At 37.8% G+C, this 15802-nt stretch overlaps 1 protein-coding gene across 5 annotated transcripts in view; it reads right to left on the reverse strand.

Moving 5' to 3' along the window:
• Positions 1-15802, reverse strand: part of LOC129353731 (caskin-1-like) — a 59903-nt gene that overhangs the window by 26359 nt on the left and 17742 nt on the right. For 2 of the 5 annotated variants that reach the window (XM_055023094.1, XM_055023093.1), the window contains exons 4-11: positions 7303-7448; positions 7114-7209; positions 5122-5243; positions 4265-4373; positions 3933-4041; positions 2662-2756; positions 1123-1258; positions 445-708 (exon numbers count right to left, since the gene is read on the reverse strand). In XM_055023094.1, the coding sequence (XP_054879069.1) occupies positions 445-708; positions 1123-1258; positions 2662-2756; positions 3933-4041; positions 4265-4373; positions 5122-5243; positions 7114-7209; positions 7303-7448 (1077 nt within the window). The remainder of the gene's footprint in view (positions 1-444; positions 709-1122; positions 1259-2661; positions 2757-3932; positions 4042-4264; positions 4374-5121; positions 5244-7113; positions 7210-7302; positions 7449-15802) is intronic. The other 3 variants (XM_055023095.1, XM_055023097.1, XM_055023096.1) reach the window with 3 other exon arrangements.

The raw sequence follows: 15802 nt of genomic DNA on the forward strand, positions 1-15802 counted from the left end.
GTAAAATCCCTTCTGAAGTCCTGAAGAGCAGTTTAACATATTAAAGGAAAGAGCTTAGAAGGAACACAGGAAGAAATGTAGCATTACATAAAACCTTTGCACAGCACTGTTTATCATATGAACAAACAAAAATGAACAGAATCTTTCTCTTAAAGGATCAGTTCACACAGATTACTTCTACAAAAAACTGGGACTGACTTTTATACACTGTATTAAAAAAATAAAACAAAAAATCTTTAGCTATAGCATTAAAACTAAACACTTATCTATTTTAAGGTTTAAAATAAAATGCAAAAACACTAGTGTGGTAAAGTTTTGTTTTTTTTCACCATCTGAGTGAACTGGAGCTTTAACTAAAGCCAGACAAAAGTGACAATCTGTGAGTTTTCTGTCCAAAGAGCATAAAAAAAGAAAGGATGCTTATCTGTGGTTTACAGTATGTACCTGTCTGACTCTGCTGCTCCTGAGGAGTGGAGAGAGGAGGAGAAATGGATAGAGGAGGAGGAGAGATGGGAAGAGGAACATACCCAAACGAGGAGAAGCGAGGGAGGGAATGTGTGCCGGAATGGAGGGGTGGGGGAGGAGGCAGATGCAGATGCAGGGGGAGGACTTTGGATGGGGGGTATGGGTGTCCGTTGGCTGAGGTAATGGGGCAGGGATTGGGCCGGCGGAGGAGCAAGGTGTGACACTGCTGGGAGGGGGAGTGGCCTGGGTAAAACCCGAGAGGGGGTAAGAGGGGAGGTTACAAAACAAAAACAACACAACAACAACAACTGATCAGTCAAAAAGTAAAAAAAAATGCACAAAAATAGAACTGATTGAAATTAAAACCAGAAATATATATATATCCAGATGGAATCTTTCTAAGCAATAAAGCAAACACATAAAATGAACAAAAGCGTCTAATAAAGCAGTTGTAGGAAGCGAAGAGAGGTGTGTGTGGGTGAGTGTGGGCATGTGTGTGTGTGTGGGGGGGGGGTTGGTATAGGTTAAGGTGAGAGACAGAAGGAACAGCCAGCAGAGGTCACAGTTAATGAGCAACAGGCTGATGGAGGCCAAAAGCTGCTGCTAGCTACCACACAACACATGCAAACCGCTCACACAAGCCACACACACACATACAGCTGTCATGTGGGTGGTCACCTGCCCTCTTGATCACCTCCACGATGTTGGATGGGAAATAGCCCACACGATCATTTCCTGTGCGGTTGTCATGGATGCAACCCTTCCATCTGCCATCAGAGTGCTGCTCCAGCACCTGAGCACAAACATCATCTGTCTGAACTAGGAACACTTAGTGGAAAAATGGATGAATAACATGATGCACTGACTTATTGCCCAGAGATCCCTGGTATCAGATGATTTTCTTTAGATCATGTTTAAATTCACAGAGCATTTACTCCTGGGAACTAATAAAAAGCATCTTCAAGATGAAGTTTCAGAAAGCAGGATACATAAAAATTCTGAGTAAGCTCTGGGTTAACTATGTGCGTATCCTGGGTTTTGCTGTTTCAGAAAGCTGTGTATCAGCTGTCCAGAGTCCACTGACGACCGCAACATACTCTGTGAACCATCCCTGCTCTTTTGAACAAACCCTGAGTTTATTCTGTTTTAGCTGAAACCTGGCACAAGGAAAGCATCAGAAATGAAGTGTTCTTTTCTGTGGGAGCCTGTACATGTTGGAGAGTAGATACTCTGCAGTAGTCCCTGTCAGATGAGGGTGATCATACTGCAGTTAGATGTTTCATCATTTCCAGACTAATATATTTTTAGCGTTACGGTTTTTCGCCACAGTCAAAACTTCTGCCTGCACATCACTCATATGACACAACGAGGACATTCTTTGTGCTGCACTCCAGATCTTGGTAGAGAAGTTACTGTAGTACATAAACTGTTAACCTCACCATTAACATGGTGAGGTTCTGCTGAACACCAGGGTTTAATCCCTGGCTGGTGCTCTTTATTAAAGCTATTCTGTTTCTCTGCTATGTTGAGAAACAGCTTTTCATGCCTGATACCAATCAGGCATGAAAAGCTTGTTTTTATGTACATTTTATTTTACAATGGAGCTTTTTAAGTAGGAGCCCTCCCACTGTTGAGCCCTACATCATTGTGACTTTTACATGTTGTGAAACCAAAAACCCTGATTATCATAGAGGTTTGTTCAGAGTATCTTCAGAGTTTGTTAGCTCTGTTTTCTGAAACGAGGCCCTGAAGTTTTTCACTAGAAACAAATCCTGGAACATAGCTCGTATACTTTGGCATATTTTATTATTGGAGCCTTCAAGGACAGAGATTTGAAGTAGGGAGCTAGGAAAGCCAAAGAGTAGTTTCATTTACTATATCATACTTTTGCAGTTTTGGTTTTTCCACACCCTATCTGGGGAATAAAAAAAGTCGTCTGCCAAAGAACATTTCATTTCTAATTGTACTGGTCCTGGGGACTCATTTTTTCTGTCATTTTCTCTGATCAACTAGGCTAGAAATAGTAAATGTTCCATTCAGAAACAATAAATTCAGTCCCCCATCAGGAAATGCCACAAAAAGAAACAAGAGGCATAAATAGGAACCAAAGCCACAACAAATAGAACTAGGGCTTTACAATATACTATAAATCATCAGAAAACATTTTCCAATGCTTGCAAAATGTGGTGAATGTACCGTGATAATGTCTCCAGCTTTGATGTTGAGGCTGGTGAGGTCGTAGTTGTTGCAGTAATCCTTCAGCGCTCGAACCTGCATTGCAGCCGATGCATCTACAGAACAAAGGGGAACACATGAGAAAACTAAAGCTGGGGCAGCAGAGGTGAGGGAAGATCAACTTTTATATATTACTATTTATGAATGTAACATAAAAGTAAAGAGTATTTCAGAAAACATTTTCCCTTCCAGCCCAGATAAGAAACACTTTAGTTTTTCACTTTTTTCAAGACAGAAGTTTTTTTTATGGCAACTCAGGTAACTTACCTCTATCATTCAGCACCAGGCTCTCCACAAAGTTGCAAGGCTGCTAGTAACTTTGCAGTTATTTTGAATCTCAAGATAAAGAAAAAGTTTTGTTTTACATTTTATTAAGTTTTCATGAATTAGCTGCCATTAATATCCACAACAGAATGACCTAACTTTTAAAGCAAAAATGTTAAATTTTTTTTAATGAATATGTTTCATTCATTATTTCTTTTTGTTCTAAAATCTAAAACAATAGAAACATGCTCCTCTAACTTTGCATGAGTTGATTGTGAAATTCAGAAATGGCTTTAGGCAAATTTAGTTCATTTGCTGCCTTACTTCATGTCTGACACATGGCCACTGCCTGAGCCAAGTGGTAAATTGGTTCAGGAAGCCGACTGGTGAGATGATCTACATCCATCTGCAAAGATGTGTCATCCTCTGCACTGCAACCTCTGGATGCAGATATATGGCCTACAAATGTGAAAGCAGTTTTTATTGAACCAAGTTCTTGGCTGCTGCCATAAGTTTTTAAAACTCAATTTAGTACAGTTTTCACATAGTTTTTTTAAAATTCTTTTTTCAATTGTCCAAATGAGGACACTCTATTTAAGTCTATGTGTATTAATATTTTGTCGTGTTTTTTAAGTATTTACCACCGGGTCACTTTTAAACTTGTGTTTTATGCATTTATTGTGTGTATATCAAATTTTCTGCATGGCAAGAAAGCTGGCTCATGTCACTGTAACCAAATCTACCTTGTGGTATAAATGATGTAGAGGAACATGTCATCAATGACTCTTGATTAAACACCTGGAAGCTACTTTTGCTCCAACATTGTGTAGAAACAGGAGGGAGTTTTTTTAGTTTTTACCAACTTTTTCTAACTGCATTTCAGTTTTTACTCCTAGCAATGTTCTAGATGAGCCCTGAGCCAAAGCTGAGGTCAGTATGAATGTCAATGTGTGAGTTTAAAGCCTCACCTCTCAGTAACTGTTTGATCTCTCTGCTGGCCTGTGTGGTGGTAAACTGGTTAACAATGTCCAAGGCAGTTTGACTCAGAGTGTTTCTCACTCCTGCACTGATGCCACTCTGCAATGAAACAGAGGAGATAAAAAAGGGGCAAAGCTGAAACACTGATCAATATCAGGGACGGTGTGGTTCCAGCATGAGGCTGGCCAGATTGTCTGTTTATGTCACATGTTCCAGAAATGTCTTTATATTCTTTACTGCACAGTGTAAAGAATAATGAACAATGAGGTGTAAATTTGCTCGGCTGAAAAACAAACACATTAAAGAACAACAACAGACTTACATCTAGCAGCAGCCGCACTACCTCCGTCTTCCCACAGAGGGCAGCCTGATGTAGGGCAGTGCCACACTCAGACTGTCTGTTGATGTCAATCCCAGCCTGGATCAACAACCTGCAGAGCAACATCAACTTAGATTATTATTATTTTGCAAAGTTACCATTAAAAAATGATTTTTTTAAGCTTGAAAAACAGATACCCAAATGCTGTATAGCTGGCAGGGATTTTGGACACAATCCAACAGGGTCGTTTCTTATTCAACCACTTTCAAGAGTTATTGTGGTTAAATTCTTTTAATAGATTTTTTTTTTACTTAGTTAGATAGCGATACCAAGCAGGCTGGATGATTGTTTGTTTCTCTCGGTTTTGTGTTGCTTTTTTTTTGCACATCAATTTGAGAATCAAGTATTGATCCGATTGGTAAAACTCCAACTTAAGAATCAGCTTGATGGCTTTCAGTTTGGTGCTTTTATCTGATGAAAGCAGTCAGTGTAATCAGAAATCATGTTTAATAGTTCAATATTAGAGATTAGATGGCTGCTGTTTGCTGGTCCATTTGTATGCTTCATGTTGTCATGGATCTACCATTAGACACTAATTGTTTCCTTTGTTCATTGTTTAAGAAGCAAATGTAGAGGAAAAGAGTTGGACTACAGTTCTGAAATGTATTTGGAATGTGTTTTTGTTGTTGTTGAGTTATGGAGCTTTAGGGCTGAAAAGTGTTGACTTAGTGCTGACTGTCTGCTTTCAGTGAAAGAAAATCTGCAAACACAAACATGGACTGTGGAGTACTTTTTCAAATGAATGCAGAAACACTGACTAGATTATATGACTATTATGATTTAAGAGTTGTTGTTCAGACCGTATTACGTCTATGTGTCCATTCTTAGCAGCCAGATGCAGCGGAGAGACTCCATTTGGGTCTGAGGGTTTCGGCTCCAGCATGGCTGCACACATATTGCTGCTGAGCAGGAGCTGCACCACCTAAACAGGAAAACACAGTATCAGTGGGAACTTCAATTAAATGAATGCTGGACAAAAACACAATAAAAAAAAAAAAGCTTTATTCAAATTCAGAAGTTTAAACTTCCTTAGATTGTGGTAGAATGTCCTACTAAACACTTTGACTTGGAAGAAAACGTCTCACAATTTGTTTCTGCATTTTGGCCGTTTGGAGGCCGCTCTGCTAACACACAACTTTTCAGCTCTACCTACACTATGGCGGTGAGATCAGACTTTGGAGATGGCCACCTCAAAACATAAACTACATTATCCTTAAATCTCTGTAATTTGTTTGTGTACTAAAGGTCATTGATCATTCAGAAGATCCATTGGTGTTTGGCCTTCCCATGTATTTTCTGAAGTCTCTCCATCAGTAAAACACCCACACAACCACAATGTTGCCACATCACACTTGGGCTCACATTGCAAACTTCTCTCTTTATCAAGCAACTGTAACAATGGTCACTATGGCCAATCAATTCAAAACACAGGACATAGCTTCAGAATGTAGAGTCTTTGTCCATGAATCAATTCACAAGCAGTAATCTGGATTCTAGGTTACTTTTGGAAAAAAGGCTTCTTCATGGGCTTTCATGATGTGTTTCACTGTGGATAATGACAGTGATAATGACCAGGTCCAACAAACATCTTCATGGTTTCGTTTTTGTTCTGTGGTTGATTCCAACGTTTTGCAACAAAACCAGTTCTTTTGTTGTTGGACACAGAATCTGTCTCCCTGCTGAGCAGTGGATGCCTGAAAACAGATATGGTTTTCACTTGTATACAATTGCTATAATTGATAATGAGGCACATTCCATGATAAATGTCCTCAATTATGAACCAGACATGTGGAGCTTCACAATTGCTCTTCCAAGAATCTAATATTATTTCTTTTCAGTTTTTCTGACATCACACAATGAAGCAGCATGTTTGAGGTAAAATACAAAAATACAATATAATCAGATGATATAAAGCAATTTAGGAAATCATCATCTGTTGTTTCCTAAATTGCTTAAAGGCGCAGTAATCTTGCAAACCTCAAAATTTAACAAACTAATTCTTTCTATTAAAGCTGCAGTATGCAACTTTTATTAAAAAAAAATAAAAAAAAGGTAGAATTTTATACATGGCAGGTGTGTCACAGTAACAAATAACGCTGACAATAAATTGACCCAAAAATTGCAATTTACTTCAACGAATGCTTATATTGTACTTTTGAGACCATTTCAAGTGATATAATGGTAATGGCATTTAATGCAAAAAACTTTAAATTCTAATGAACATTTAATACTGGAACTGAAAAGCATTTCAACTATCCAAAATAAAATAAGGAAAATAAGAGAAACAACAAATAAAATGAATTAGGAAGTGTCTGAAAACTAAACTTTCCTTCAAAAAGAATAAGGTGAGACCAAAGAACTACACTGTATACTGTTATCAGACAGAAAAAGAAAAAACGATAAAGAATGCCAATGAAAATTACTGAGCTTGTTTTAATTTATCAAGCAATTCATTGTTTTATTGCTTATTGAGATGGACCTACGAAACGAAACATGGAGTCCCTTTAAATCAAGACTAAAACCCTCCTGTTTGATTTTACCCATAATTAATGGAACATTGACAGACATATTCACGTGTATTGATGCGTTTGATAAAGATAAAATGATGTTTTTGTGACTTTTTGTTTTTCTCTTTATGGTAAAGAACTTTGAACTGTCTTGTTGCTGAAATGGGCCATACGAATAAACTTGATTGATTATGAGGAAATGACAACATTCTTTCAAATATCAAATATAGATATTTAGTTCAAACAAAGACAATTAAAAACTTTCTTTTTGTTTATTGAACTTACTGCAACACGCCCAAATTCACAGGCGAGGTCCAGGGGAGTTTTCCCCGCTGCGTCTGAGATACAAGGGTTGGACTGGTGTTGTAGCAACATCTCTGACTGCAACACACACAAAATCATTACTGTTTTATTTGACCCTAATTTCATCAGATCTAGACAGAAACAAACAGCCACACACACTGAGTGTGTTACCCCATCATAGTGTCCATGCTGAGCTGACAGGTGGAGAGGGATCTGTCCTTCAGCTGACTGTCCGTTGACTGATGACCCGGCTTTCAGCAGCATTTTCATTGGTTCAGTCTTCCCCTGCCATGCAGCATAATGCAGAGGACGCATTCCTACTCACACACACACACACACCCACACACACACACACAGCCACACATGCACACACCCATACACACACACCCCACACCCACCCACCCACACACACACACACACACACACACACACACACACACACACACACACACACACACACACACATACACACACACACACCCACACCCACACACACATACACACACACCCACACACACACATACACACACACACACACACACACACACACAGAGCAAGATGTTACAGCAACCATAAAACACAGACACACATAGTTTCTCATTTATATCAATCAGTTTACAATTAGACTTCAGACAAACAATAACTATCCAAATACTAACAAGTTATGTAGCAAAAGATAACTTGTATTAAAAAGACAATAAGATAGTGCAGCTGAAATAATCACCAAATAAGAAAATGTTCTTTTTAAAGAAAGTCATTGAAATTAAAAATGTCAGCTTGTTTATACACTCTCCCTGCAACATGGTAAATATGTTTAGAAAGTTTTTAAAAAATATTCATATTCTGTGGCAGTAACACAATTTCACTGTTAATTGAAGAACATATTTTTGTTGAATGCAAAAATAAAAATAAAAAAAAGTCATTTTTAACAAAATGACTAGTCAACATTTATCCCTCCTTTGAAATCCAGATTGAATGTAACTGACACATTAGTTTCTACTTTACTTTTTTGGGTTTTATATAGCCACTGTTCAAAATGGGAAAGACAATAAACATCTTATCTGAGTATGTTAATCATTATAAGTCAGAATTGTTCCACAAGAAAACAATGTACCTAAATCTACCCATTTCTGTAGACGATCCTATCACAAAATCAAATCTAGTCAAATATTATTTGTATAGCACATTTCAGCAGCAATGTATTTCAAAGTGCTTTACATCATAAACACAAAAACACAAAGTCATGCAACATATAATAAACAATACATTGTTACATATTACATTTCAAAAACAATTCTAAACAGGTGTGTTTTTAGTTGAGATTTAAAAGAAGTCAGGGTTTCTGCTGTTTTACAGTTTTCTGGAAGTTTGTTCCAAATTTTTGGTGCATAGATGCTGAAAGCTGCTTCTCCTCTCTTGGTTCTGGTTCTGGGGATGCAGAGCAGAACCAGAACCAGAACCTGAGAGTCTGGAAGGTTGATACAACAACAGCAGATCTTTGATGTATTGTGGTGTTAACCCTTTCAGTGATTTATAAACTAATAACAGTATTTTAAATTTTATTCTTTAAAATAGACTTTTAAAACTGAAGTGAATTCCAGTTCCATACTGGGATCACTGAGCTCCTGAGATGGAGCCAATCTTTCACACATTTGTAAAAACAGTTTGCATGCCTAGGTTCTTCATTTTATACACCTCTGGCTAAGAATGTGATTGGAACACCTGATTCCTATAATATGAACAGGTGATCAAATAGTTTTGTCAATATAATACATTAAAGTTTGTAAAGATTTACACATCTGAACAGCCTGGGACCTCCAGGCTAACATGGCTCATCTTGTTTTTGTCGACATCTTTATGACACTTTGTGACCCTGGAACTATTGTGTTTGCAAACATGACACTCCTGGGACATTTGAGACAGCAGATTGAGACAAAGGGCAACAAAACCCTTTTCAGTGCCAAAACAAGTCCAAAGAGGACACAGCATGAAACTGAGAACAGTCCAAAAAACCTGGAGTCACTGCAGACACCACTACATAGAGAATACTACACAGGTCTATTGAAAAGTGTGATTGTGAACAAAGCTGCACAATACTAGAAAAGTATGCAATGGCAATTTTACTGGTTAAAATTGGGACAATAAGAATTGGTGACCATAAATCGAGTTTTCTTTAAACATGTTCCTAATCCTCACTGTGACTAAAGATCATATTGTCATGCAAAGTGGGATCTTGTGATACTTGAAAATCATTGAAATGATTTTGTTGTTGAACCATTTAGGATAAAATAAAGATTTATTTTTGTGAAGGATATATCAGTTATTCCAGAAAAAGAATTTATGGGGAGAAAAATTATGCTATTATATAAGTGCCCACGAAAGAAGTGCTTGTTTTTGAAATGCAGAAAGTTTTACTGGTATTTTCTATACATTATAATTACAGAGGATGAGGAAATTAAAACCCCTACAGTGGAGAAAATGTAATTTGGGAAAGTATTCCAGATGGAGGGCGGATGGTTTAGATATGACTGTAATCAATTTATTTTGAATGTATTATTTAGTTATGAAATCAAAAAAATGTAAACCTCCTTTTTCATAAGAATTTATCACCACTGATTTTATTAAGTACAATATGTGATTTTTCCATAAGAAATTGAATAACATTTGGTGAATAGATTTTATAGTTTGGTTTTCTAAATGTAAGTAGAGTGCACAAAAAGTGAGCCGTGATATTCCCTCCACTTTAGATAACAATAGCTGTCCTCTAAGGCTTAGATTACTTTGAAGTCATAAATTAAGGCGATTTTTGGTTTTATCAACTAAGGAGCAAAATTTGATGAACACATTTCTAAATCATTCCTTGAGATAATTATGTCTGATTAAGTAACTTTCTTTGACAGGAATATTACAAGCAGAATCTACATCACAATCTTTAACCGGCAGAAGTTCACATTAGCTGATGTTCAAGTGAAGTCCTGACACATCAGAGAAAGTTTGGATTCCATTTGAAGCAGCAGAAACTTGACTGCTATCTCTTAAAAACAGAGAACAGGGAAAAAGGCTAAACCTGGTGGTGGGTGGCGCCAGGTCGGCCGACCAGGAAGATTGAAATATCATTATTTATTTTGTGATACTTCACAAATATTTGCACAACTACAATCTTACAAAAAGGCCCGCTTTTGAAACTGTTAACTAAAAATACAATTAAAATGATTAGAAATTGTTTGCACTTATGTTGAATCGTACTTTGAAATCTATACTTATAAACAAATGAAATGAACATTAATTCCGTGCAAACAAAGCACCAACACACGTCTCTCAGCAAAGCCACTGAATAACAAAAGAAAATTAAAAAAAGAGACATTCTGCTGTATTTAGCTTTGCTCTTTTGGTTTTTGTGGCACAGGAAGCATGTTGGATCGCTGCACATCATTCTTCTGGGTTTTGTAAAGAACTCTTCCAGAGCCTCATCGAAGTCCATGTCAGTCACACCAGGTCCATTTAATCTGATTCACAAACACGCTGTGAGGCTTTTGTTTCTGAGGTCAGTCTTTATCTATTGAAAATAAACCAGAACTGACGTAAAATGTATAGCTAAAGAAACTGCTAGTAGAAAAGTCAAAAACCAATCAAACACTGACCCTCTTCATAGCTGAAAAGTCTCTTTGACAGACACTTGAGAATGTGAATGTCAATGCAACGGCAGAGTAAAGACAGATATGGGCAGAGGAACTTCAGTTCATCAAAGTCAGAGGCCATTTTCTGCATCATCTTCACCTTTGACTTGTTCTAAGACAAACAAACAAATGTTTTTGGAATAATTACTCTTTTAGGAAAAAAGTGAATAATTAAAAAAAATGTTTTAAAGACATTTCTTAGACATTTTGCTTCTGTTTTTACCTTAAAAATGTCTTGGTCAAGATGGACTTTGAAACTGGTCCATTCAAAGTCCAGTTTGAATGGACTTTGAATCCATCATAAACTATTCAGATTTCTCTGAATAGTGGAGGTAGCTCTATCTTGGGACAGCCATCTTGTGTCCTTCACTGGTCCTAAATAACCCCTCTGCGTCTTCATCCAAAGTGGGAAACTTTTTGACAAGCAGTTGCAAGTTCTCTTGAAAGTCATCTTCTTCCTTCTCCACTGCAGGTGGGCTCAGTATGTTGAAGGCAGAAGTTCATCTCTGGAAATCTTGTCTCAAGATGCTCAATCAGGTGGTCCAAGTATGGCTCCTTGTGAAAAAATGTGGTTTTAAGAGATAAAACTAAAGTTAGTTGTCTAATTCTGTATTTTCTAAGTTTGTAACTGCAAACACTGAATTTTAAAGATCTGCGTTCGAAAGCGAGTCCAAAATCACCCCTGTGATTCTCCTCTCCTCCTCTGCCTGTCTGCTGAGTCATTTCACTCTTTCTTCCACAAAACTCAGATACTTAGAGACCCTGAAGGTTGCACATCTCCTGCCTCCTTGATTTGTCGAATGGCCTCAATTGTAACAGGCACCTAATTAAATAAATATATTAAAGATACAAGTCTGATTTGCCTCTCATAATTTTCTATAAACAAATAAGTTAGTCCTTAAAATCAACTTACATGTTTCTTGACAGCCAAACAAGGGACTACTTCCTTTTGGAAAAGCTTTGAAAGCCGTGTGAGGTGGGGAAGAACATCTGCCTGGAGATGGATGAATGTTGCACAGTATGTATAAATGGTCCTTTTTCTCTACCTCCTCAGCAACAGCTGCCAGGTTTCTGTTGAGATAGCTCTATCTTGGGTCAGCCATCTTGTGTCCTTCACCTCCTAATGTGCAACGGACAGAGCGATTCAGAAAGAATTTTTTCAACATTGATTAATTCAAGACAGGGAATTTAGCTCATTTTTGCAAACAGTGATGTCTGAAATATTAAGCAAAAATTAAGATTGCTTACACTTATTGTTAGGCTGTCCACTTGAAGAAGCTGCTTTCTGTACGGCTGTGCGATTGGCACCGTTTCTAAAATAAATGTGCAGATCTTGAAGGTGCTCTCGGAACGTTTTGATGAATGGAACATTGTCTGCAGCATCTTTGCATGAGAGAGCAAGGCGGTGTGCTGCACAGTGCACAGAGCTAGCTGTGGCCAGGAGTCTGTCAGCTCCTGACCACAGCTAGAATGGCAACACCATTCTGGCGCCCTTAATAGACATTGCAGGTACTTAGAGACAAACAGAAAGTATAACTCAAATTATACTTGGCTTTTAGTTCTTATCAGTAAAGGCATTTAAACCCAACAATGATTGCCTCATGCTCCATATTAATTATTGACTCAAAGGCCTCTGTGATATATAATAATTGCATTAGGAAATATATTTAGATTATTTTCTGTCAGAAAGAAGTTCTGGATGTTCACGTTGTGATTTATAACTATAAATATTAATGGTAATCAAAATTTGATTTCAATGATATCATGAATACAAAGTGCCCCTAAGAATCACACTTATTCAAAAGGATGTCGCCATCAAATGAGTTTTTGAAGGTAAGTGTGCCAGCTGCATGCCGGCTACCATGTGTGGCTTTCCAGAAAAAGTCAATAGTTTGGAACTTTAGGAACTTTTCTACTTTTTAAGATTATCTTACTCTCAGGAAGATGCCTAAAACAGACCAAAAAAGAATCAGTGATCACAACAAGGTAGACAAAACTTGTTCTGCTGCTGCGGAAAAAGACCAGGACGATGTCGACGAGGCTCTTGGCGCTCTTCAACCGGAGGCTGACAAAGAAGACTTTCCATTGCTCCCGGTTACCCAAAGTAAGCCTCCGGTTGCCAAGAAGCCTTTTCCAAATCTTTCACAAACTAGCAACTCAAACCCTGATGATGTTATTGCTATGCTTGCTAACTTGATCAAAGTGATGGTTTAGAAACAAAACTGGGAAATATGCTAGAAGAAATGAAAGATATCAAAAACAAAATGAACTCAGTTGAAAAACATGTGGCACTCAGTGAAAAAGATACAACATCCTGCTTACTCCGTGTTACTTTGGCCGTCGTTGGAGCCTCAGACTTCATAGAGTCATTGAGTTCAAGAAGGAGGACGGGATGAAGGACGTGTTGTGTGTCCCAGGAGATTCTTCCAAAAGAAAAAGAAAGGCTTGAGATCTTCCTTGATATCGCTCGTCGAGTTGGAAGAAGGCTCGCTGGCAGCTCTTGCCCGGTTCTATCATCATTTGCTTCATTGATTACATCTGGAAAGCAGCTAATGGAAATTACTTCCCGAAAAAAATGGACTTCGTTTTACAGAAGACCTCTGCTAAGAAGATGGTGAATCGGCAAAAGCTTTGGCCATGCATCCAGAAGGCTCGTGAAGAGCAAAAATCAGCCTACTGTGTAGGGGGTCGTGGTTCCTTCAACGGTGTAGAGATACCCCAGCGTTTACATCGATGCAAGAATAATCGCAAGTCTATTTTCCTTCTTGAGGGTCCACTACTTTGGAACTTTATACATGGTTGCAAACTGAGGCCTGGAACTTTAATGAGGTAGTGATCCACAGTGTTTATGTTGTCTATAACTACCTTCATCAACTAAGTTACTTTTCTTGTTGTTCAAATGTTATCTCTTTCACTTATTTCTCTCAATTCTGCAGTATCTGCTGCAGAACAGCCAGACAGCGCTCTCCCACTGGCCATCAGACTGCTCAACAATCCCATCACTAAAACTGTCTGAGACTGCTTGAAAATACTAAGTTATATCTATTTAGCAACACATTACTATTTGTTTATTATGTAATTATAGGTGCACTTGTGTTTCTGTGTGTGACTCTGGTGGCCAAGCGATGATATTTCATTGCTAATTTTACTTATGTTTCTGTGAGCAATGACAATAAAGTAAGTCTTCTATGTCTTAATGCCACAGAGATGCACAATATGTTAAAAAGAAAAGCGTTGTTTTTGTTTGCCCAAAATTTAAAATCTAATTTTAGTTTTTTTCAGGAATGTCACTCAACAGTTGATATATGATTATATCAACTAGTTGATAATGTTACTTTTTGGAAATCCTAGTGGGGTATCTCGGTTTGGCTTTCTGTTGGGTCTGAGCATTCTGCAGGCGTTATGACTATATAGCACAGATTTACTGGGAATATTATTTCTACTGAATGTGATTTGCTGAGTTACTTTATTTGTCAAATATTCTTCTATGAAAATTGAACCTGATGGTTGTGAAAACAATGGGTGAAAAATCACATTATTTCTCTGTTAAGTATGATCGTCGTCTGTGTTGCTATTGTCCTATTAGTCTCCCCAGACCCCAAAGAAACTTGTAAGAGGAAAACTTGGTGGTCTCTGATAGAAAACCTGATGTGATATTTTAGCATGATAGTAACTCAAAACAATTGAATGCAGAAATGATTCTTCAAATGAAAATCAAACTTCTGCCATGGCCAACTCAGACTCCAAAATCTACCACTGTAATTTCTGAATCAGAATCGACTTTATTGGCCAAGTTTTATTGGCAAACAAGAAATTTGACTTTGCTTTCCTGTACACACAGGAAAGCAAATTCAATTCATTATGAAGTGAATTTACACGTCCATTATGAGGTATAAATATATAAACTTTAAGGGAAATAAAACAAGATGAAAATAATGTGTATATTGATTTAGATTTACACACTTTTCATTCTTTTTTTAAAGACAGGTAAGACCTAGAGCAAATATACTTATTTAGTCTCCCAGTGGAGTAGTTGACTGCTCAGACCGTGTAGAGAAACAAGGGATGGTTTTTGTAAACCGAGTCTGACTCTAGTCTGTACAAATCCTGGATGAAGACCTTCTCTGCAGACCTAGTTGTTGGTGGTGATGATGATGGTGGAAGAGTGGGGCGTGTGTGTTCTCCACCAGTCCAGCAGACCTATCCCCATTCTGGATAAGACTCATTACAGTGATGTCATCGGTGAACTTACAAATTTCACAAACGGTTCTGCTGAGGTGCCATCTATTGGGATTTTGATGTGAGTATCTTCTCACATATCATGAATATTGATTAAACATGATACTGCCCCTTTAAAGGTTTTAACAACTCTCTTCCTGTTGTGGCACTAAGTGTGGAGAGTGTTGTGACAAAGATTATGTAAATAATTGTGGTTTATGATAGTTTATTATTCTCTGTGCTAAGTTACCATAGCAATGGAAATTAATGAAAGTATAAATATATCAGAACTTTTCAAAAAGTCCTAAATCTACATATAATGTCAGTAAAGCAGTAAAACTATAACACAGAGGAAAGATTAAAGGTGTATAAAATCAATCCCGCTCATACTCTGATCATGTGACTGGAAAAGAAAAGCACTGGAAGGACGTGGAAGTGAGGCATCCAGAAATTGTGTCAACAAATTGTAAAACCTCCTTAAATATTGACTTTAGTGTTTTTGAAATAATGTCACGCAATGTTGGCAGAGTATTCAGTTGGAACGGGAGTGACGCATTCAGGGTACCCCATCTGATCCAATCAATGAGTCTGTAAAGACTCATTGATTGGAACAGAAAAACTCCCGCTGAGGAGGCAGGGCCATGTGGCACATACGCCTGCCTACCAGGTGTAGCTCTGTTTTTAGAGGAAATGGAGGAGGGGCACCACTGGCTGAGTGTAGAGAGACGAGGCCGACATCCTGCAGGGATTATAGCTCCCATCTGCCCTGAGATTTC

Source organism: Poeciliopsis prolifica, unplaced genomic scaffold (genome assembly GCF_027474105.1).
Source record: "Poeciliopsis prolifica strain line A6 unplaced genomic scaffold, Auburn_PproV2 SCAFFOLD095, whole genome shotgun sequence".
Taxonomy (NCBI): Eukaryota; Metazoa; Chordata; class Actinopteri; order Cyprinodontiformes; family Poeciliidae; genus Poeciliopsis; species Poeciliopsis prolifica.